This window comes from Podarcis melisellensis (genome assembly GCF_964234715.1).
Source record: "Podarcis melisellensis genome assembly, chromosome: 9".
Classification (NCBI taxonomy): domain Eukaryota; kingdom Metazoa; phylum Chordata; class Lepidosauria; order Squamata; family Lacertidae; genus Podarcis; species Podarcis melisellensis.
The window spans coordinates 39,111,454-39,135,096 of record NC_138541.1 but is presented as its reverse complement, the minus strand read 5'-3'; the positions used below and the strand labels follow the sequence as shown (position 1 = coordinate 39,135,096).

The following is a 23,643-nucleotide window of genomic DNA, read 5'->3' as shown; positions in this document are numbered from 1 at the left end:
ATTCATACTAGTTTTCTAAATAAAGTATTAGAGTGAAAACACTTGCCTTAAATTCTCTAACAGAGTGTTTGGCTAAAATAACCTTTTGAATGGCATTGTTATGGCTGCAGCAAAGAGACCAGGTTGCCAGGGGGTGGGAGATATGTTTATATTTTACCGTATTTTTTGCACCATAACACTCACTTTTTTCCTCCTAAAAAGTAAGGGGAAATGTCTGTGCGTGTTATGGAGGGAATGCCTACGGGCGGCATGCCTACAGATTTTCCTCCTCTAAAAACTATGTGCATGTTATGGTAGGGTGCGTGTTATAGAGCGAAAAATACGGTATATCATACAATTAAGGTGTGTGTTTCTAATCAGGGGAAAAAGTTGAAATATCCTTTTCAGTGCAAGAGGTAACATTACATTGGTTTGGGTAGACTATACAATTAAGAATTCATTGTTGGCCATTTGTTCTGTATTTTAAAAAGTTTTAGATTTTAAAGTTTTATGATACTACTGTGATTTTGCTGTGCACCACCTTGATAAATAAAATTAGGGATACTGGGGAAGTGCTGCCATCCCTATGAGACGAAAGAGCCAGATGTGTGGCAGGCGATGGGGGGGGAATATGATCGTTCTCTCCTGTTAGTTTGATTTGCCTGGTTGGTTACATCATTGGACCACTCTTAATACACGACGGGAGCAGCAGCTGATTTCTTGATTCCCCCACAAAGCTGACTGGAGACTTGAGAATAAACCGCAGGGTTATACAACTGGTTTTTCTTCTGCATGGCTTTGTACACCATTTTATCCAGACAAGAAATCTACAGGCTTGTCCTTCTCAATCCAAGAAAAGCTCCAGAGGCTATGTGCTGCTTGTGGCTTGGCATGGCTATTGATGTCTGAGCAAACATTTGTTTGTGCAGAAGTGCCAAACATAAAATGCTAATGTGGTTCTGCGCACAAGGGACTCTTAAACAAGGAACAGGCTTTCTAATCACATGCTATATGACTGGAAAGGAGTTGAGAAGAATCACTAAGAGTTCTTTCCCGGCATGACTGGCATCCCCTCATGCTTATTAAATCCACTGCATTTTGCGCAGCTTTTCGTGGCAGAATTCTCTCCCCCCCCCCCCCGGTTTTGTTTGATGGTTTCCATTTTTTAAAGTACAATGTAATACAGTATATGTGAATATTTTAGGACCCACCTTATTCCTGTAATTTAAACTGTTTTAAACAATGTTTAATGCGTAATAAACTGTAATAGTAATATTGTCTATTTCCTTAAAATCCTCACATTCTCATAGCAGCACGACAGTAGTTTTCATAGAATCATAATTGGAAGGATCATCTAGTCTAGCCCCCTGCAATGCAGGAATATGCAGCTGTCCCTTATGGGGACTGAACCTGCAACTTGGGCGTTGTCAGCACCATGCTCTAACTAACTGAGCTATCAGTTTGTGAAACATAATAGTTTTTTACATTGTTTCTTTCTTTTTTTATAATATTTTTATTAGTTTTTACACATATTAAAGACAATACAAAACAAAACACAAACATCAATGACATACAACAAAAATTTGACTTCCCCATGCCTTCCCTTCGCCACATCCTTATTTTGCCATTTTTCGAGCAACTCGTCAGTCAGTATTTAATCAAGTCCCTTTTACATTTTCTTGTAGTTTAAGATTTACAGCTGTAGTTCTTTGTTTCTTACCCCTTGTCATCTTATCAGTCCACAATTTTACAATAATTTTTTAAATATATTTTAAATTTCCCCCAGTCCTCTTCCACTGTCTCTTTCCTCTGGTCACGGATTCTGCCGGTCATCTCTGCCAGTCCCATATATTCCATCACCTTCGATTGCCATTCTTCCAGAGTAGGTAATTCTTGCATCTTCCAATACTTTGCCAACAGGATTCTTGCTGCTGTGGTTGCATACATAAAAAATGTCTTATCCTTCTTTGGTACCAATTGGCCGACCATGCCTAAGAGAAAAGCCTCCGGTTTCTTTACAAATGTCCACTTAAGGACTTTCTTGATTTCATTATAGATCATTTCCCAGTAGGCTTTAATCTTTGGGCAAGTCCACCAAAGGTGATAAAAGGTACCTTCAGCCTCATTACATTTCCAACATTTGTTATTGGGCAGATGGTAGATCTTTGCAAGTTTGACTGGGGTCATGTACCACCTATAGATCATTTTCATTATATTCTCTTTCAAGGCATTACATGCCGTAAATTTAATACCGGTGGTCCATAACTGTTCACAGTCGTCAAACATAATGTCATGACCAATATCCTGTGCCCATTTAATCATAGCTGATTTCACTGTTTCATCCTGTGTATTCCATTTCAGCAGCAAATTATACATTTTAGATAGATTTTTAGTATTGGATTCTAACAATTCTGTTTCTAACTTTGACCTCTCCTTCTGAAAACCCAGTTTCCTGTCCTGCTTAAACATCTCATTTATCTGACGGTAGTGTAACCAATCTCGAACTTTATGCTTTAGCTTCTCAAAACTTTGTAGCTTCAGTTTCTCGCCATCATATTCTAAGATTTCACAATACTTAGGCCAATTAGAGTCCATGTTGATTTTTTTCACTGCTTTCGCTTCCATTGGTGACAACCACCTAGGGGTTTTACTTTCCAATAAATCCTTATATCTATTCCAAACATTGTACAATGCTTTCCTGACAATATGGTTTTTAAAACTTTTGTAAATCTTTACCTTGTCATACCACAGATATGCATGCCAACCAAAACTATTATCATATCCTTCCAGATCAAGAATGTCTGTGTCTTCAAGAAGTAGCCATTGCTTCAACCAGCAAAAAGCTGCTGATTCATAATAAAGTCTTAAGTCTGGCAGGGCGAAGCCCCCTCTATCTTTTGCATCAGTTAAAATCTTAAATTTAATTCTGGGCTTTTTGCCCTGCCAGACAAATTTAGATATGTCTTTCTGCCACTTCTTGAAACAGTCCATTTTGTCTAGAATCTGCAGCGTCTGAAATAAAAACAACATTCTTGGCAATACATTCATCTTGATAACAGCAATTCGGCCTAACAAGGAAAGTTTCAGCCTGGACCATATGTCTAGATCTTTCTTAACTTCTGTCCAACATTGTTTCTTTCTATGGGTACTGTTTCTGCTGTAGCTACTTACCTTATACATACGTTGATTGCAAGAACCCAGAAATCTTGACTTGCTTGCGGTTTCTTTGTGCTAGTTCTATTTTCTGTTTTTCTCTCCCCCTGCTCCCAGCTCACCTTGTAATTAGCTCAGTGTCATTTCTGAGCTCAGGGTACTTTCCTCTTTGCATTTTATGCAAAGTAAGTGCCACTGTGTTTAGTGGGATCTACTTCTGGATAAGTAAGTGTACTTATGAGGGCAGCCTGAGAGAGCTTTGGAGGTTTAAGCCTAGGAGAACTCAGCCGCCAACACTCTTTTCCTAAGCAATTTTTTTTATTGTGAAAAGCAGGCAATGAGTAGCTGGCAGCAGCAGAGGTCTTGTACACTTCTTTCTTAAGGCTTGCGTGTTCATAAGTATGCTCAGAAGTGTCCTTTACAAGCCCTCCAGATCACAGTGGCAGCTTTTAATTGTCTTTTGGCCAAGGAGACCTTGGACACTAGAATCTCCATGCACCTGACTGGTGATGGATGCTTCCTGAGTATGCCCAGTCTCATCCAAAATTTGAGAATCTTTGGGTCTGTATGTAATCGGCCCAGGTAAAATTTCAGAACTTGATTTCTGACCCATCTACACTCCTTCTGAAATCATTGCCCCCTAGTCTTAGTTTTTTGAGCGGTCTTTCAAAAAAATAATAATAATCACCTAGGAGTACCATTTATTTTATGAATTGTTACACTTCTTTCATGAAAAATGCAGTGAAATAAGATAGAAAACCAGTAATTTAAATTATTTATCATTTCTTAGCTAGAGAAGAATTGCTGTTTGCACCCCGTGGTTGTTGGGTTTTTGTGTTTGTTTTTGCCGTGACATTTTTCTTTTATACTCTGGTTTCTCTTTAGATTGTATAAATCTTTTGCCTTTTTTGACATTTTCTCTCTCTTTCACAATTGTCTAGCTCCTCAGTTGTTGATTTTAGTTATCAAACAAATGTTTAGGTATATAAAGCCCTTTATTCCTAAGATAAAGAGTCTGTTTAAAATCCCCCCATGGGAAGAGTGGCTGTCATGTGTTTACAAAGGAAGCCTTGATTTTATCAACCACAGGAGGAGCAGATGTACCATGTGACTATGCATATTAGAAGCCTCAGGGCACACAAAGGCATTAGATTTAAACTGCGGGGAAATATTAGGCCATTTGAGGAACAGTATCAGCTATTGCAATGGTTCTGATATCCTAAAGGCTGGGATTGTATGACTACTTTTAACATCTACCACCTACCCATGTGGTAGGTGCCCCCCCGCCTAAGACCTTTAAACATCATTTAATCTTTCCCTTTTATTGTGTCTCTTTCCACTTCCCATTTTTTCCCTAACATGTGTTAGATTATAAATCTCTTGTACACCACTCATAAATTGAGACTTGTGAAATAATTGTGTGGTTTTTTATATCACGCTCCTACCTTTTTTATTACTCCTATCCATCCCTTTAGCTGTCTGTTAAATACAGCCAAACCGGTTGTCGAACATAATCTGTTCCGGAAGCCCGTTCAGCTTCTGAAATGTTCGACAACTGAGGCATTACTTCTGTTTGGCTGCAGGAGCTTCCTGTGCTCAAGCGGAAGCAGTGTTGGACATTCGGCTTCTGAAAAACATTTGAAAACCAGAACACTTCCGTGTTTTTAGCATTCGGGAGCCAAAACATTCCAAAATAGAGCTGTTTAGGAACCAAGGTTTGACTGTACACCATTCTTTGATATCAAACGTTACTTTTAAACTGCAGTATGAAAAACTGCTCAAAAACAATGCACTCTCATTTTTAAGTTTGCCTCCACCGAAACACAAAAGAAAACAGTGTTGCCATGATGAACATTTCCAAAGAAATACTGCGAAAGAGGATGCTAGCCAGTTAATAGATTTGGGGCGGGCGGGCGGGCGGGGGGAGAGACAATGGGAAAGTGACCATTCTATGTAATGATCACCACTCTGTCTTGCCTTTTTATGTATGTATCCAGTTTGTACTGTCTGTATTCAAGCTGCCTTAATTTCTTTAGTTTATAGAATAATTAAGATTAACAATATAATATTATTGGATTTGAAACTGATTTTATGTATCTAATTTGCGTTTGTTTAACAAAATTTCTATACCATTTGATTCTAAGCAGTTTACAAGAAATATTAAAATTATCAATTAAAACAGCTAAAAACAATTCAAAACATTTAAAAAGAATTAAAATAAACAGTAAAAGATTAAAGCATTCCAACTTCTATATGTTTGGATAGACTTGCCTAAACAAATATGCTTTAAGCAGGCACTGTAGAAAGAGTACAAGAGAGGTGTCTGCTTGATGTCAGCCAGGAACAAGGTTGTCCTTATGATGCCTCTGCCCTGGGCTCCCCTCTGCCCAACAACTTCAGAACAGTCCTTGCTGTAGGGCATGCAGCAGAAAACAAGAAAGGGTTGCCGTATCCTCCACCCACCCCCATATTCGGCAGAGACCCCTCTCAAGCAGCTGCCTTCTTCATATACCAGCAGGCAGCAAAACAAATGCAGCAGCAATGGGAGATTCCCACATTTCCCCCCCCCCACCTCCACATTTTCAGAGTTTCTCAGGCAGCTACCTGCTGACTGTACCTTGTGGCCAGCAGGCAGCAAAACAAGTGAAAGGTGATTCTCTCATTTCTTCCTCCACCTCAGCACACACATTTTTCTAAGTCTTAGCAAAGGGGATTGCAAGAGACATTCGAGAGGGGGAAGTGCTTAACCCCTTTCCACCACTGTGGAGCAGTGGAGGATGTGCAGTTAAACACCTACTCCCAAATCAGACTACCACCCTGCTGCTTTAAACTTTAAAATCCATAGGAAATACATTGAGACCTCAGTCTGGTCCAACACTGCCAACTTCATTTATCTCTCTGTTCATGTTAGACTGCTGAAGTAGGGACAGTCTTTCCATTTTCTTGAAGTCTTCAATTTTTTCCTGCTCTTTTTTCCTGTAACTGGACCATGTACCTTTGATCACTTGCTTCATATATCCAGCTACAGAGAATGCTGGTACACCCTTGTCACACAGGTTAAACAAGTATTATGCAGTTACTGTTTTGCTTGCCTTTCTCGGAAAACTTTATTTTCCAAAGCCATTGCGTTAAACTAAATTATCAATTCTGTCCCATATTCACGTGGTATTTATGACCCCACTAGTATGTCTTAATAGATCATCCTTCTGTCTTGGCTTCTCTGATTTTAGCAGTCTGTTCTACTAATGCATCCACTGTGCTTATGTTAATCTTTGGCTATATGAATATACAAGACACAATACATTCCCTGAAGTACAACAGCCTGAATGAGTTTAATCTCTGCTTCTTTTTTCCTTCTTCTTTTAAGTTGGCTCTGTATGTGCTTTCATTCCTGGAACCCAAGGACCTGCTGCAGGCAGCACAGACATGTCGATACTGGAGAATTCTGGCAGAAGACAATCTTCTGTGGAGAGAGAAGTGCAGAGAGGAGGGTAAAGTTCATTAAACTATTAATTCAATCATTAAAGTTGGTTTTTTAAAAAATAAGATTTTTCAACGTCCTTTATGGAAAAACAATTCAACATGTTTTGTACATTGTGCTTGGTCTATGTGGTACGTGTATCTTCACCAGCAATAAAAATCCATATATGTGTCAGTTGCAGGCTAAATTAACTATACTTTGCATAAATTAATTAACTGTAAAGGTTAGGAAGCAGAATTGTTTTAAATCCAATAGAAATAGTGGGTTCAAAAAACTCAGAAGGTGAAGCCTACCAAGTGCAAGCAAAACTTCTATTTGGCAGTTTTTTTGTGTTCTTAGCCAATAATCCCTTGAAGGAAAGCAAGAAGTGGTTATTTTAGTGGTTTCTTATCAATTGCACAATCTGGTTAGGTAAGAATTTTCAAAGGTGCCTAAACAAATCAGAAAGCCAGTGTTAATTAAATTCAATGCCTTTCTACCATATACTTTTGTGAAACTACTTCAAGGCAACTTACAAAAATAAGCTCTTGCTTGTTGTTGTTTATCCCTGGAGAAAATATAAGTTTAAGAAAGACTCTCCAGATGTGAAACCTGGCTGTTGTGTTAAAGGCTGACCAAGTGGATGAAATTGGAGCAGCTTTCTCTGTACATAAAAAAAAGGATGTTGGTACTTATTGCTAGGATTGTGAGATCAAATGGCTAGAGAACAAAGAGACTCCAAGAGGTGGATGTATATCAACATGTTCCAGCAGCCAGAGTTTCAAGCTAGTAATGAGATGCACCAGAGGGTAAAGATAGAGAGGATAACACAGAACCTAAGACTATCTTTGTAATATGAATGAATGAAAGAGATCACAGAATCATTGGGATATACAAAACCTTTGGCAGAAACAGTGCTTAAAAGCACTTAAGAGACTTTAAAAAAAATAATTAGTGTCAGTGGCATAAAATTCTGAATCCAGGTGCCCAAAGGAAATAATTAAATAAGTAGTATGAGATGCTACACTAAATCTGGGTTAGCTTAGCAGACATAAGCAGCAAGAAACAGTCTGCTGATCTCAAGAAAACATGAACTATGCAAGACTTGAAAATGAAACGAATATATGATTGATAATCTTTGAATAAAATGGAGTTTTGAGATGTAACAGCTGATATTTAAGAAGAGATGATGGGATTGAGTTGGTGAGGATATGTGGATAGATACTCCAGTATAGGCTTTTTAGATAGATACTTAAAAGGGCAATGAATATTGGTGAAAGCACCTTCTGCCAACCTGGTGCCCAGCAGATATTTTGGACATCCTGTTAGCCCTGCCGATTGGCCATACTAGCTGAGGCTGATGGGAGTTACAGCTTAAAACATCTGGAGGGCTGGGAAAGGCTGGATTAAAGTACAGAACAGATTTGGAGAGTGTTATCAGCTGGGAAGTAATGTTAGCGTATAGCAAAGTTGCTAATATTTTCATTCACTTGGAAGGAAGGGTGTGAGAGAAATGAAACTGACATTCGTTGCCTATTTCTGATTTTTGGTTTTAATATAGGAATTGATGAACCATTACATATCAAGAGGAGAAAAGTAATAAAACCAGGCTTTATTCATAGTCCATGGAAAAGTGCTTACATCAGACAGCACAGAATTGATACTAACTGGCGGCGAGGAGAACTTAAATCTCCTAAGGTAACCATCTTTGAACAAAGAACAATATATAATGAATTAAGTTTGATTGGGGCTTATTCTTATTTAATAGTAGCCAAATTGTTTGACATTTTTAAAAGACACCAAAACTTTTAAAAAAGAACTTTCAATCTCTTCAAGTTTTAGCATTTGTTGCATTTCACCATTATCTTTTGTCATAGCCATAAGTGTTTTAACACATAAAATTGAGTGTTTATTGGGGTGTTGCCTATTCTTAGAACATTAGGTGGCTATATGATCCAGATTCATTGAATGCATGTGCTTACATATCCTATATGACCCCATCCTTTGATATATCCATCATTTGAATCGTATCTCTGCTATTTTATGCAGTCACCAAGAATCATAGCGTTATAGAGTTGGAAGGGACTCTGAGCATCATCTAGTCCAACCTCCAGCAATGCAGAACCCAGTGAACTCAGTTGTCAAGGGGAAAGTAAATAGTCTGAAAGGCAGGGGAAACTTGCACAGAAATCGCTGTGTTGGAGTAGTGTGCAGGTTTATATTATAATCCAGTGGTCTCCTCAAGCCTTTAGGAGCCCCATAGAAAGTGCAGCACTCTGCACACTGTGATACATTGCACCCCACTTGGGGATCCTGCAAATACATAAGACTCTCACTATCCTGTCCATGCATCACAATGACATGCATTTCGTTATTTGCATTATAAAATGAAGTAATTTCCAACATACACAATGTAATACCTGATTTGATGAAAAGTTTTGTGTCTTCTTTCATATTGTACAAAGAGTTCAACTCCTTCCTCCAATCAGACTAAGTGCCAAGGCATTAACATGACTTATTACAATTTAGTTTGTGCTAACAAACCTAGGTGGGGCTATATATTAATACTTATCCAATAGTACTATGGTTAGTCATGGTTTTGTGAAACTTTTTTTAATGCCTTAGAGATTAAGCACTAAGTAATTCTAACCACCATGAGAATATTTAACTAAGGCAGATTAAAAATGCAGCATCTATCATTGTTTGGAAACCGCAGGAGATTGCTGCAAGCATGTTCTAGGAAGAAGAAAGAACTACAACTGGTGCCTTACTGCTTCCCAGAAATGATATGGACTGTCCAGAGCATATCATTCACCAGCCTATGAATCAAATACTATCAAATACTAGCAAGCCTTTTGATATGTAAATGGTTGCTACAGGGATTGTGCTTTTGGCCTTTTCAGTAGTAGGAGATGATGTTAAGGTGGATGTTAAGGTGTTAAGAGTCAGTAGCTACTTGTCCATGCAAGTAAGTAAGTAAGTAAGTAAGTAAGTAAGTAAGTAAGTAAGTGCTAATTTGCATGGTTGCAACAGACAAAAAAAAGTAAAATTGTTTGTTAGCAAGAAAGATTGCAGCATTAAGAAGAGAAATCTAGTTTGTTCCTGTTGGTAAACTAGCTTTATGCGTAGAAAGCAGTAACAACAAAAAATTATAAGAATCCAACCTGTACTTTCTATACATGAGTAGTAGTGATATGTAAATTCTTCTATATTGTCAGGTGCTCAAAGGTCATGATGATCATGTGATCACTTGTCTACAGTTCTGTGGCAACCGAATAGTGAGTGGCTCTGATGATAATACATTAAAGGTTTGGTCGGCAGTTACAGGAAAGGTAAGCCAAATTGTTCATTGTGTTCTAATCAAATTCATCCTAAATATGTTGACAGAATTTTTCCTGATCAGACATACATTAGCTGCATGCTACTTCCTCTCCCATTCTGAAACTGAATTATGGTTTGTTTTAAACTAGAGATCCCAGTTAATGTCTGAGCTGGGCCACTGAGTGTTAACTCAAACTGGCTAGTAATTCTTGAATTCTGTTACTCAGACTTCATCAGAAAAGCACAAGAAAAGCTTTAAAGTATATGGGCCAGGTCAGCTAAAAGCTGTTCTTTCACCAGTGCAAGAGATTGGAGGGTTTCTTTTGGGTGGTTGAGAAATGCTGCAGAATTTACTGTCTCAGCACTGCATGAACTCTACTGCACATGTTTGCAGAACAGCAACATAGATTCTCTTCCTTTGGCTCCCAGTTTACTGGATCCAACTCATAATTATTATATGTCAGGATATTTTTGTAGTCTTCTTACATTTATTTACCTTTTAAGCTATGATAGTTTCAAATGCACTTTGTCCTATTGAAAATGTTATTTGATTTTTTCACAAAAACTTGTATTTTTATAAGTTACTTTGTGTGCTCTACCAGAGTCACAACTCATACACCATTAGAAATAAATGGTAGTTCTTTGACAGTAATTTTGCTATGGAATTATTTGCCACATGTTTTCCAGTAAATATCAATATATGTTTATCATTTCTGTGTCTGATGTATATTTTACCAACATGTATCATGTTTCTAAATGTTTCTCTGTCTGTCTTGTATTCTTTTATATGAATCCAATGTTATCAATGGTAATTTGTGAGCAATCCTTTATCTAAGCTGGTTTTCTCATATTCCAAATGGCAGATAGAGCAACTTCAGTAACAAATGTAAGACTTTTGTTAAACACTGGCATTGAATTAGACTTAAAATAAAGCTTGAAAGTCATTCAGTAGAATTCACTGAGAACAGATGTCACAAATAATGGCTGTCCTTGATAGTCAACTAAATTGTGGTTTCCAGAATCCCACTTTCCCCTTCACTACGATCCAGTTAATGTCTACAGTGTCCAATGGGACGAACTCCCATTGGAGTCAAAGCACAGTGCTGTGTAGGCTTCAGCAGCAGATGCTACCTATTACTGGTATACTTACTGGAAGTTAATACATCTAGGATTAGGATCAGGCTGCTGGTCTCTGATCTTTATCTGTAAAGTGCCCATCTTCCCTCCCCACAGTCCATGCTTGGAGCTGCACTACAGAGGACTTTGGAAGCTCAGTACAGTTGCCATGGTTATCCCTCTACAACTTCAAAGTTGTGGCTTACAATCCAGTTTGAAGTTAGGAAGGAGGGTTGGGGACTGACTGTGGCTTTTATACACACCCACACCTGCTTTTTCCTTTCACTAAAATCCTGACATGAAAGGTATTGCCTCATGTAAAATTTACAAATCCAGATAGGACTTACATTTTTCAGTGTGGGAATGGGGGAAAGTGAGACACACCCCCCTCTCATTTATAAATGCAATGCTGCTGCATTTGAATTATGATATAATCACTTGCCTGCCAGTGTAGTAGCTTCGTAACAAATTATAGCACATCATTGTGTGAAATATGTATGAAGAGTTGGGTAAATTCATCTATCTTTTGTCATCTGTCCTCTTTGTCTAAATGGTAACCATGACAAATGCTTGCTTTCAGTGTCTAAGAACACTTGTTGGACATACAGGTGGAGTTTGGTCATCACAAATGAGGGACAATATAATCATCAGTGGATCTACAGACCGAACCCTTAAAGTGTGGAATGCAGAGACTGGAGAGTGTATACATACATTATATGGGCATACCTCAACTGTGCGTTGCATGCACCTGCATGAAAAAAGGTAACTGTTTATCAACAATTGTAATTTGATTACTTCTTCAGTTTTCCTGTACTTTACATTAAATCAAGCTTAATTAAATTTCAGCTGGAACAGACAACTCAATCAATGAAACTTATATAAGCTTCAAAAAATTAATTGCAAAAATTAATATTTTAATATAAATCTATTCATACAATCTGAAATAAATAATGAATAAATAATCCTTACATTTGTAATGAGCTTTTATGCACAATTGTAGAAAAAAAAAACCAATCACATAGAAAACTTTGCAAAGGAGAAAAAGGGGAGAAGACCTGAAAAGTGCAGGAATAGAACCACAAGGTGGATATTTAATCATGTAATCAGATAATTGTTTTCTACTAATAGCCTCTTTTCTTATATAGCCATCCTACTTGTTAGTGTGGTAAAATCACCTCACTTTAATTGACAAAAGGAAAGGCTCTTTCTTTCTCTGCTTGTTTAAACATTACTTTTAAGTTTTTGCTCAATTAAATAATTGCCTTTTTAACACTGAATTTCTTGCATCAAAAGTAGACAGAGCTGTAGCTTCTAAGTCCAGGTCTTAAAACAGAAATAGAGCAAAACTTTTAAGCGGAAAAGGGGAGAACTAAAGATAACTTCCAGATGCATTTTTGCTTTTAAAAGAATAATAAAATATCAATTTGCAAACCCATTATTAAAAGATACGTGACACATGCTTATAGTTTTGAACTGGGGTAGTTCATGAACCTGTAATCTTCATAGGCTGATTATTCTGTACCAGTTAAGGAGAAGTGCTAAAGGGGAAAGACATCTTTAAAGTCTGGGTCCACATTAGTAGGTAATGTTGCTTCAAGGACATTAGCAGGTGTACTTCATTTCTAACATTCTCAGATGGTAAACATAGGTTCGTTGACCCAAAGCTACTAACAGCTTGCTGCTTCTGAGGATAAGGCTGTCAAATATGTTATGAGAAGTGGCATTAGAAAACCAAGCTTGCTTACATTTTTCAGTCTTAAAATCTGGTGCCAAGATTTCAGAAGCAACGGTTGTAGCCACTGTGTCTGTCAATAAGAATGGGTTAATTACCTGCTTTTATACATAGAACTTATTTAGGTAGCCGTCTGAACTAAATACAATTAAAATGGCCACATAAAACTAAATGCAGCTTTTCTTTTTCTTTTTCCCCCCCTCCTAGAGTTGTCAGTGGGTCTCGAGATGCTACCCTGAGAGTATGGGACATAGAGACAGGCCAGTGTTTACATGTTCTGATGGGTCACGTAGCTGCAGTCCGGTGTGTACAATATGATGGCAGGAGGGTTGTTAGTGGAGCATATGATTTCATGGTCAAAGTATGGGATCCAGAAACTGAAACCTGTCTACACACCTTGCAAGGGCATACTAATAGAGTCTATTCATTACAGGTAAGCATACTGCATCTGGTGCTATAAGTGTCCTTCAGTTTTCCACTAATAGTTATGGACGCCGAATGGAATATTTGCTGAGTAGCCAGCAAATAATAAAAGTGAACCATGTTCTATGCATCCTTGGTTTCCTTTCTCTTCCGTCCTTTGTCTCTCTAGTCCTCTTAATTACATTATAAGCTTTAAATAAAGAGAGCTTGACAATGTGTTCCTACAATGCTGTGAGAGCAACTTTGGTAGCGTTCTTCGCTTGCATTGTAGGAAAGGTCAACTGTATCCACATTTATCTTACATTTCATTCATTTAAAACCTGTCTGTCTTCCCAGAAGGGAGCACTTGCAATCATACAAACCACAGTCCAAAATTATCCATTACCAAACTCTACAACAAAACCACACTCTGGTTTTGTTTTAATGATGGTTCTGTTTACTTTTAATTTTGGTAGTTATTGTTGTTTTAAATGTTTAATATTACTTTGGGGTAGAAAGGCAATTTACAAAATATTTTTAATAATTAAAATAGAACACAGATTCAGGATTAAAGAAGTTTTAATATACTTCCTTAAAGGCCATTGGGAAAAAACCATACAGGCAGCAAAGGGGACAGTATTCCATAGGTAAGGGAGGTTTCATTGCCAAAATGATTCTGCCCCTTGTAGAGGTCAGTCTCACTGAGCATGGCGCCACCATATTATCATAATGCATTGCGAGATATACTCTGGATGGCACCTTGGGCCCTAACCATTTATGCATTTAACCATTTAGGTTAGTACCAGCACCTTCAATTCAGCTCAAATAAATGGCATATGGTCCATGCAACTAATATTGGTTATTAACTGAGTTGGGGAGAAGGTTAGATTTGATCCACTGTTAGCATTGTGTTTCCAGATAGCAGAACCAGTAAACCAGAGAACATTTTTATCTGTTAATTCATCTTTAGAATATTCTGGTGCTTGACTTTGTAGAACATCCTCTAAACAGAGTGATGATAAATGTCAATGAAGGAAGGAATAGAAATCTATTAATGACCTGTATTTAAGTTGACCAAATAGCTGTCTTTGTCATTTTAGCTTGTTACGGTGTGGTATAAAAGAGTGAATTCAGGTATTATTAGAGCCAGGATGTGGAAAATGTAAAGAGCTATTTTTGTTGGTATAGTGCAGTGTTGCACCAACCATGAAAATAAGTTTTCTCCAAATAAATTGTGCTGCTGGCATTTAAATAAACTGGAGTTCAATACTTCTAGTGAAACCTATGCACAAAGCATTGTAATAGTTATTTGGTAATTATAAAAAGTTGAGTTATAGGAGTTTTATGTTAATTGTTTTCCTTGCCGCACACACATGCTTAAAATAAAATTTCTGCTAAAATGTTTAATGTATGTATAACATCATTAATTTGCATGATATGTTCTAATTGAATCTTTTGGGTCATAGTTATTTCAGTTTAAAATAGATCAAGGTGTGGCATGTATAAGATGGAGACAGGACAAAAAGGGAAGTCTAAATTTACAGTGTTTCCCTTTTCTCTGATTCTGATGTGTCGGGGAGAGTGAGACTTGGTGAATGACTTGTGAGGTTGCATTGTTGAGGCTTTTTAAATGAACTGTGTCAAATTGTGCAGTTTTTCTTTTCCTTAGACATGGATGCTGCATTGGTTCAATGAACAATTGGTTCCTTGAGAGTCAATGCGGTTTAGTGGCTAAATTGTGCTGTGAAATTTATCCTGGAAGATCTGGGTTACAGCCCACACTTAAGCATAAAACTCACTTGTTGTAAGGATAAAATGAAAGGGGGTAGGGAATAAGAGCACATGTACAGTTTTACTCCTTAAAAGAAGCGTGGGATAAAAATGTAATATATGAAAAATTAAACAAATGGGGTCCATCTGTTAATTAACTTGGTGTTACTAAAACAGAGTTAAAGTAGTATCCAGTATTCTAAATGGACCGTATTAAATTAGGATAATGGAAAATTCAATGAAAATATTTCAAAAAAGGATTGTGAGTGGTTTTGATGATTGCAGGCCAAAAACTTATTTATAAAACTGTAAAAAAAGCACAATTTAAAAGATAAATAGAATAAAGCTTAATTGATACAGATAAGTTCATTTCATCTGCTAAATTGCTTGGTCATGTCTTTCATCACTCTTGAATTTCAGAGGTGGTCTTTTAGCTTGCCCATTGGTAATGTAGCTCTGTATGGACTGAAAAAGCTTAAGCAGAAGAATAAACAGCAATTCTTAGATATGCTAGAACTCTTGGACTAGACTTACATGAACATTATATATAATGAGTAAATAATCCTGTAGGCCCTCCATAAGTACAAGATGAGTTTCACTCATGTGCGGAATGAGTTTTAGCCCTCTTTGCTACTGCCTTGGGGAAATAGAGTTTATTTGAATACTGTAGTCTGACTGCTTTGTTACTTTGCTACATATGAAAACCTCTGCATTTACAGATGTACCACTTTAATCATGTGATGCATATAACAACCTTCAAATTATAATTATAATTTACAAAAGCCCATCCTTTCATCATTGGTAGTGTAAGAATAAATGAAAACATCATCTGGCATTAATTTAATTTTGGATCTAAAGGCTGCAAAGGCCTGCCTTCTCATAGAGGAAGGAAACTTTTAGGTTCTTCTCTTGAGTTTGACGAGGATATTTCTCATCGCCAATAAATTTGCTTTTTGATATAACTTCACTTTAATTGCTTCTTCGAGAGGATTGAATGGAGGACAGAAATAAGTAACCATTTAATCAAAGCTTTGATTACTAGATGAGAGCACCATATTTAATTGTTCCATCTGTTCGATGGTTATTAATGTAAAATATTTCCTATTAAGGTAATAAGCATGATATTAGAAATATTAATATTTCATCATTTAAAGATGTATTGACATTTTAACTCATCACTGTATGCTTCGATTCCTTGTGGTTCTCAGCAGTCTGTATTTTGGGGTGAATGCCAGATTTTTAAGGATTCTTTTTTTGGGGAGTGGGGGCTGTTCCTGCTGTTGCTGTATGCCTTTCAATCTTAATTTGTTATTAGGCAAGGACAAGATATATTTGGTTGATCAAGCTATATATTTAAACCAATCAAAGCTTGCATCTGTATTAAAATAATTTTTAATACACATCATTAACAGGTAATATTAAAATAATATACAAGGATGCAATGAAACATTGCTCTAGATTAGCCTTTTTCTCTTTGAAAGTGAAGTGGGACATATTACAGATCATCTTTGTGATTTAGGGAAACCCTTGTGCATCTGTAAGTAAGGTTCCGGCTAGTTTGGCCATAGTCACTTGTTCCAGATACATGTGGAGTAGTTCCTTGTGCAGTTTGAGTCACAGTGTAGCATATATTTGGATATCAAGAAATTAAACCAGAGAAGCTGGGTTTAGGCAGCAGTGAGCAATCTGAAATGATCTTACTGTTTCTGAAAGTATATCAGAAATGCTTATCCCCAAAAAGTTTTTGATTTGAGTTTCTACCGAAATGAGGCTGCATTTTAATGTTGTATTTTAATCTTGTTTTTAAGTTTGTTTTAATTAATTGTTTTTATACCTGGTGTTAGCTACCCTGAGCCCAGTTTTGTCTGGGGAGGGCGGGGTATAAATAAGGCGGTTGGAGGATGGATGGCGGCTAATGGATTGAGGTTGAATCCTGACAAGACAGAAGTACTGTTTTTGGGGGACAGGGGGCGGGCTGGTGTGGGGGACTCCCTGGTCCTGAATGGGGTAACTGTGCCCCTGAAGGACCAGGTGCGCAGCCTGGGAGTCATTTTGGACTCACAGCTGTCCATGGAGGCGCAGGTCAATTCTGTATCCAGGGCAGCTGTCTACCAACTCCACCTGGTACGCAGGCTGAGACCCTACCTGCCCGCGGACTGTCTCGCCAGAGTGGTGCATGCTCTAGTTATCTCCCGCTTGGACTACTGCAATGCGCTCTACGTGGGGCTACCTTTGAAGGTGACTCGGAAACTACAACTAATCCAGAATGCGGCAGCTAGACTGGTGACTGGGGGCAGCCGCCGAGACCACATAACACCGGTCTTGAAAGACCTACATTGGCTCCCAGTACGTTTCCGAGCACAATTCAAAGTGCTGGTGTTGACCTTTAAAGCCCTAAACGGCCTCGGCCCAGTATACCTGAAGGAGCGTCTCCACCCCCATCGTTCTGCCCGGACGCTGAGGTCCAGCGCCGAGGGCCTTCTGGCGGTTCCCTCATTACGAGAAGCAAAGCTACAGGGAACCAGGCAGAGGGCCTTCTCGGTAGTGGCACCCGCCTTGTGGAACGCCCTCCAATCAGATGTCAAAGTGATAAATAACTACCTTACTTTCAGAAGACATCTTAAGGCAGCCCTGTTCAGGGAAGTTTTTAATCTGTGATATTTTAGTGTATTTCTGGTTTTTGTGGAAGCCGCCCAGAGTGGCTGGGGAAACCCAGCCAGATGGGCGGGGTACAAATAATAAATTATTATTATTATTATTATTATTATTATTATTATTATTATTATTATTATATTTTGTACATATCTAGCTATGTATGGGACTGCAGAAGTAAACATAATCAGTGTTTACAATTTTTAAAAAAACAATAAAAATATATTAATTTAGTTCACATTTTCCCCCTTAGTTTGATGGTATCCACGTGGTGAGTGGGTCTCTTGACACTTCAATCAGAGTTTGGGATGTAGAGACCGGAAACTGCATTCACACATTAACAGGCCACCAGTCGTTAACAAGTGGGATGGAACTCAAGGACAACATTCTTGTCTCTGGGAATGCAGATTCTACAGTCAAAATCTGGGATATCAAAACAGGACAGTGTTTACAAACATTGCAAGGTAAGCTTCTCAGGGTCTTATGGAACTAAATGTAAAATTCTCACAGGACAGCACAGTATTAACGACTCTACAAATGTGGTTATAAATTGAACACATGCTTAAGATCTGAATACAATAAAGAGGATAGGCTCATCTGCTGGTGGGAAATGAATATGGGGGGAAATACTCACTTTTGCATTTTCTATCTCTGTTTCTCCTGTTCTCTCTTGATATCGTTGAATGAGTTGTTCTGTTGTAATAGTTTCTTTTCGTTGGCAAGAAAAGTATAATAAATGATTCAGATATGCTATAATAGCAAAGAGGAAGGAACTAGTTTTTCCTAAGCAATTAAATACTTAGCCATTGAGAGAGAGGTCATAGGAATTTTGACACCCGTAAGCATCCTGTTTGAATTTATAATTGCCCATCTATGGCAGTGAAGCATTCTGGAGTGCTTTCTGCCCAAACCCCAAGTTGCCACCCAAAAGGTAGAAAAGATACTTTGACTCTGCAGTGGGTCACTTTGACTCCACCCCTCCCTCAGTTCTTTCCAAATATGGTTTTCCTACAGAATTAGTTTCTGACCAGGATATTATACCCTGGGCTTTCAAATGACACCTTGCAGGAGCAGAATGTCTGCGTGTCTTGAAACCTTTCTCTGGAAAAAGACCAACTGGCCATGTTGTGTAATTAAAACTGAAGTATTCTACAGGATAAAATTAACACTAGAGAAGTGCTTCAATTGTACATTTAGCCAAGCTGTGTTCTAAATGAGTACCTAGTACTTTGAAGAAAAGAAAGGATCATAAATTTTAACAAATAAAATAAAGCAAGAAAAACAAAGCTCCAGAATCAGACATATTCTCCCTCTTTGTCCTTGGGCATCATATTTCTATGAACTGACTGTCGGTGGTTATGCACTGATCTAGTAGATATATTTATTGCTGAAGAAAACAGTCTGAGACAGTTGAAAATTTGGTCAGGTTATTTAATCTAATTTATTTACTCTAATAAACCACATTAATCTGAAAAAATGCAGTCATTAAAACAGCAACTCATTATTTTCATTCGGAAGTTATTGAGACATTCTAGTGGCTGGAGGTTAATTGGAAAGGCAGACAGTACATAAGAACACGCTGCCTATTCATATAAATCAAAAAGAATGATTTCAGAGTACGTGTGGCATTTAAAAAGGTGAAGAGTGGGGGAGGGAAAGAAAAATGTTAGCGTTTCTTTTGTTTATTGCGTGGACATATATGCATAGATATGTAGGCATATTCTTTTCAAAACAAGTCTTTAAAAATAAGAGTCTGGTTTTTTTTAACATACTATCAGGTTTGAAGTATGGTCTTTACAGGCTTTTATCCATAAGTTATTATGGAAAGTCCATCATGCAGTTAAGCCAAATACGTTGCTTATTATTCTCAGATTGGAACCTTTTGTTAAAGTTTGGTTATTTATGTGGGTTGATGAGAAAATGTCATTAAGAAGGCAGTCTTGCAAATAAAAATCAAGAATGCACCACACACTGCTCTATTCTCCTCTCTGCTACATGAAAGAATGACTCACACAACTGCCACAGGGATGCATGGTTTCCCCCTAGTTGGAAAAGCACTATGGATGGATTTTAGATGGCAAAAGACGAGCAGCCTTCCCCATAGGCACCTCCTTCTATAGCTTGCATAGCTTTGCAAGGTCATCTTCAAATAAGATGGACAAGCACTGCCAGCCTGCTATAAACAAGTCATTCTAGAATGACTCTCAGTTTCTGTGCTCTCTTTCTTCTTGCCCAAGAAAGAAAGCTGCCACTGTATATCATGCTTTTTCCTCAGGTGTGTAAAGTGCAGCACTATGACAGCTGTTAATTTCATATTAGTTCCTCTCTCCTTTTCTCTCTGACAAGGTGTTTTTGAGCGAGGAGTACTTCTTCAGTTGCTTCATTGGCTACTGGCAAATTTTCCTCTACTTTCTGTTTTTGATCTATTTTTGATCTATTGTCTGACACTCCTTTGTTTCCTGTCTTCAATTGCTTTAGGTCCCAACAAGCATCAAAGTGCTGTGACCTGTTTACAGTTCAACAAGAACTTTGTAATTACCAGCTCAGATGATGGGACTGTAAAACTATGGGACTTAAAAACTGGTGAATTTATCCGAAATCTGGTTACATTGGAAAGCGGAGGCAGTGGAGGTGTGGTATGGCGGATCAGAGCCTCTAACACGAAGCTAGTTTGTGCAGTTGGAAGCCGGAACGGGACTGAGGAAACCAAGCTGCTGGTATTGGACTTTGATGTGGATATAAAGTGAAGCTTGAAAAGATTATTTTGTCCAGAAATGCAAATAATGTTCTATCCTCCCTCCCTCCCTCTGCAAAAAGGAAAAAAAAATCCCTTGTCCTTGGTGGTGCAGGATGTTGGCTTGGGGCAACAGATCCTAAAGACCTACAGACTACGAAGGAGAAGACACAAAGTTGACGAACTGTAACTGACAAGAGAGGCATTTGCTGTCTCATTACATCGAAAGCTTCACTTTTGAATGGGGGCAGCTTTGCAAAATATGACTTTCCAAATCAAGCCAGGTGCAATTATTTCTTTTGTGTGTTCCTCTCAGTGCTCGTTGAGCATGGTGGAAACTTAAAAAGTTGTTACGATTCTTGTTACCCCTGTCCTTTTACCACGGAAATCTAGAAAGGAGCTTCATACCTCCATTATTAGTTACTGATTGTCTTTCAAAGAAGAGAGCATCTGTGACAGCAAAGAGTCCTTTCCATGTGTGGAAAAGCTAAAATCTTACTGTGAATTGTTTTTGTACAGTTTTACAGCTTTTTTATGTTGATTTTGCCAACCATTGCCAATGTCAATCACAGTATTAGCCTCTGTTGATCTTATTAACTGTTGCTTCCATCTATGCTCTTCAATGCATAAGTTGCTCTGAGGTGGCAAGTTGTCCAGAATTTGGAGATTCCTCAGATGGTTTTAATACATGATGCTGGTGCTAGAAGTAGGTCTTCAACTCTGGGATTGTTGTCCCACCCCTGTACTGTATTCCCAGTGGCCAAACTTATTTATGCTGCTAAATGAAAGGAAAAAAAGCAAATTATTTTTATTTTTTTTCTGCTGTGACGTTTTAGTCCCAGACTGAATTCCAAATTTGCTCTAGTTTGGTTACGGAAAATTAAAAAAAAGACTTTTTGCCACTGAAACTTGAGCCAACTGTGCCTCTAAGAGGCTGAGAGTGGAAGAGTTTCAGACAATTTAGAGTGAAGTTTGCTTGCAAGTAAAGAATTGAGAGTGCGTGCAAAGCTTTTTCTTTTCTTTTTTTTCTTTTCTTTTTTTTCTGGGCAAAAATCAAAACACATTCCTTGGAACAAAGCTCTTGCAGCCTGTTCTGTGGGGAAACGTTTCTTTGTGAGGGCTGTGGTGAATGGAATAAACAGACATAATGAAACTGACAAGATGTTTTATAAAAAAAAGAAACATACAACAATGAAAATAAATTGCTGGTCAGTCTTAGTGTTTTACAGAATTTGAGAAGAATGACTGTTACAGTTTTGTGGTGGTGAGGAACTGACAAGCAAAAGCGATTTGGTTTTTGTGATAAAGTTGTCACATGAAAAAAAAATGCAATTATCAATTGGTTTGCCTCATTCTCCAAGAGCCACAACTCAAGCTGAACTGTGAAAGTGGTTTAACACTGTATCCTAGGCGATCTTGTTTCCCCTCCCCCCTCCTTTTTGGTTTATTTATAGTCTGATTTTTTAAAAAATCAGATTTCAGTTTGTTAATTTTAGTTATGTAACAACCTGACAGGATGGAGGAAAACAACCTTTAAAGGGATTGTGTCTATGATTTGATTCACTTAGAAATTTTATTTTCTTATAACTTAAGTGCAATAAAATGTGTTTTTTCATGTTAATATGTCTTCCTTTCAATACATGCCGTCATTTAGGTTTGGATCAAGCATAAGATTTGGCAGACACATAGATTCTTAAAACAATCATAGTTTAATTTTACTGAAAGGTCTTTAACAAGCTGCTTTTTACAACTCAATTTTAAAGAAACTTCTTAAAATTTAAGAATCTGTGAGGAAAACTGTCTCAAGAGCAACTATTCTTTCTCCTTTTCTGAGGGTTGTTGCCTTGCTTAATGAACCTTACTGAATTTCGCATGGGGCTAATATCCAAAGATTTTATTCTGGAGCATGCTGGTAAGATAGAAGCAAAACAAATGCAATTTGCACTGTATACAAACATGTTTCTTGAAGTTCTAACAGTTTCCTCTGAAAGAATTTTGAGATGGAGAACAGAGTATTAGAATTCATTCTTAATCTGCTATGTATTTTGATTGACTGAAAGACATAATGTCATTCTCCCAAATCATGTCCCTATGGGAGCAGGAAAGGCCCCTACGGAAAGCTGAGAGAGAAAGAAGGTAGCAATAGACTGTGTAAGAAGGATCTGCAAATGAAATGGCTACAAAACAACCTGAGCAGAGTGCCTTTGTGGCAGCGGCGGCAGCAGTTATACCACTCACTAACCACATCTCAGACCTATTTGCAGGCAAGTCAGAGGGCTTGCGCAGGATGAGGAGAGGGGAGATTGTTCCATTGGGCCAGCACAAATGTTTGTGCTGATGGAATGCTCTTCTTAGTGCTACGTTGAATTCCACCCAGAATATTTTATGTCCCGCGTTTGTGGTAATACTAAAAATCTTGGTTGTGCTCTGCCTCCTTTTCCTTCTTCAATTTTGTCTTTGATTAAACGGAAATTCAAATTTGGTGAATGGAAGGGACAGATCCCAAGTATGTGCAAGCTTACATTGGACACTTAGGGGAAACATTTGAAATATAAAGGTGTTGCCACCCAGGGGCAGAGGAAGGGGGTGCGGTGGGTGTGGGCCGCCCCAGGTGTCACCACTGAGGTGGGTGACAAAATGCCAGGCGGCATTCACCACGGGACCTGCAGCGCGCCCAAGCCACGCATCTCTCCTGGGAGAGATGCGATGGCTTAGGCACACACAGGCTCCGTGCTGCCCAAATGGTCCTCCCGCTGCCTCCCCCCAGCTGTAGAGCCGCTGAGTGGGAGGAGGCAGGCAGACTCCAGAGTCCCCACAGTGCGCCCTGCCCCTATGGGTGACTTGCCCCGTCCCTGGGCGCACTGCCCCATGCGCCCGAGCGGCTTCCTCCGCTGTGGCTGCCACCACTATTTAAAAGCCGTGTCTCAAATTCTTACATTTCTATACCAGTCTGTTTCAAGATAACTAATACACATTCTGCTTAAAGACATAAAGGTCTGCTTGGTGAAGAAGGGATCAGGTAGTTCTTCAGCAGAGCCCATGCTATGCAGACAGCAGATACAAGAGCTGATCCCTGCTGTCCATTTTTCCCATGGATCTTTCATAGCAGGACTAGGAAAGACCACAGCCCAAGATTCTTGTGAGCTGCTGCCTGTTGCTAGTATTAACAGGCAGCCTGTTAGTAGGCAGACTGAGTCATTGTGTGTTTCTATAAGGCAGCTTAGTATGCAGTTATACACAGTCCTGGCTTCACTTTAACAAAATATTTTTAAGATGATGCCTCCTGCTCACCCAGCCATTACTTTCAAATACTGCTTTATGTAT

At 38.3% G+C, this 23,643-nt stretch overlaps 1 protein-coding gene across 1 annotated transcript in view; it reads left to right on the top strand.

Moving 5' to 3' along the window:
- Positions 1-21,940, top strand: part of FBXW7 (F-box and WD repeat domain containing 7) — a 93,554-nt gene extending 71,614 nt beyond the window's left edge. The window contains exons 6-12 of the mRNA XM_081924235.1: positions 6,317-6,623; positions 8,154-8,290; positions 9,811-9,924; positions 11,610-11,791; positions 12,969-13,194; positions 17,839-18,049; positions 20,064-21,940. Coding sequence (XP_081780361.1) covers positions 6,317-6,623; positions 8,154-8,290; positions 9,811-9,924; positions 11,610-11,791; positions 12,969-13,194; positions 17,839-18,049; positions 20,064-20,332 — 1,446 coding nt within the window. The 3' untranslated portion in view covers positions 20,333-21,940. The remainder of the gene's footprint in view (positions 1-6,316; positions 6,624-8,153; positions 8,291-9,810; positions 9,925-11,609; positions 11,792-12,968; positions 13,195-17,838; positions 18,050-20,063) is intronic.
- The last annotated feature ends 1,703 nt before the right edge of the window (positions 21,941-23,643 follow it).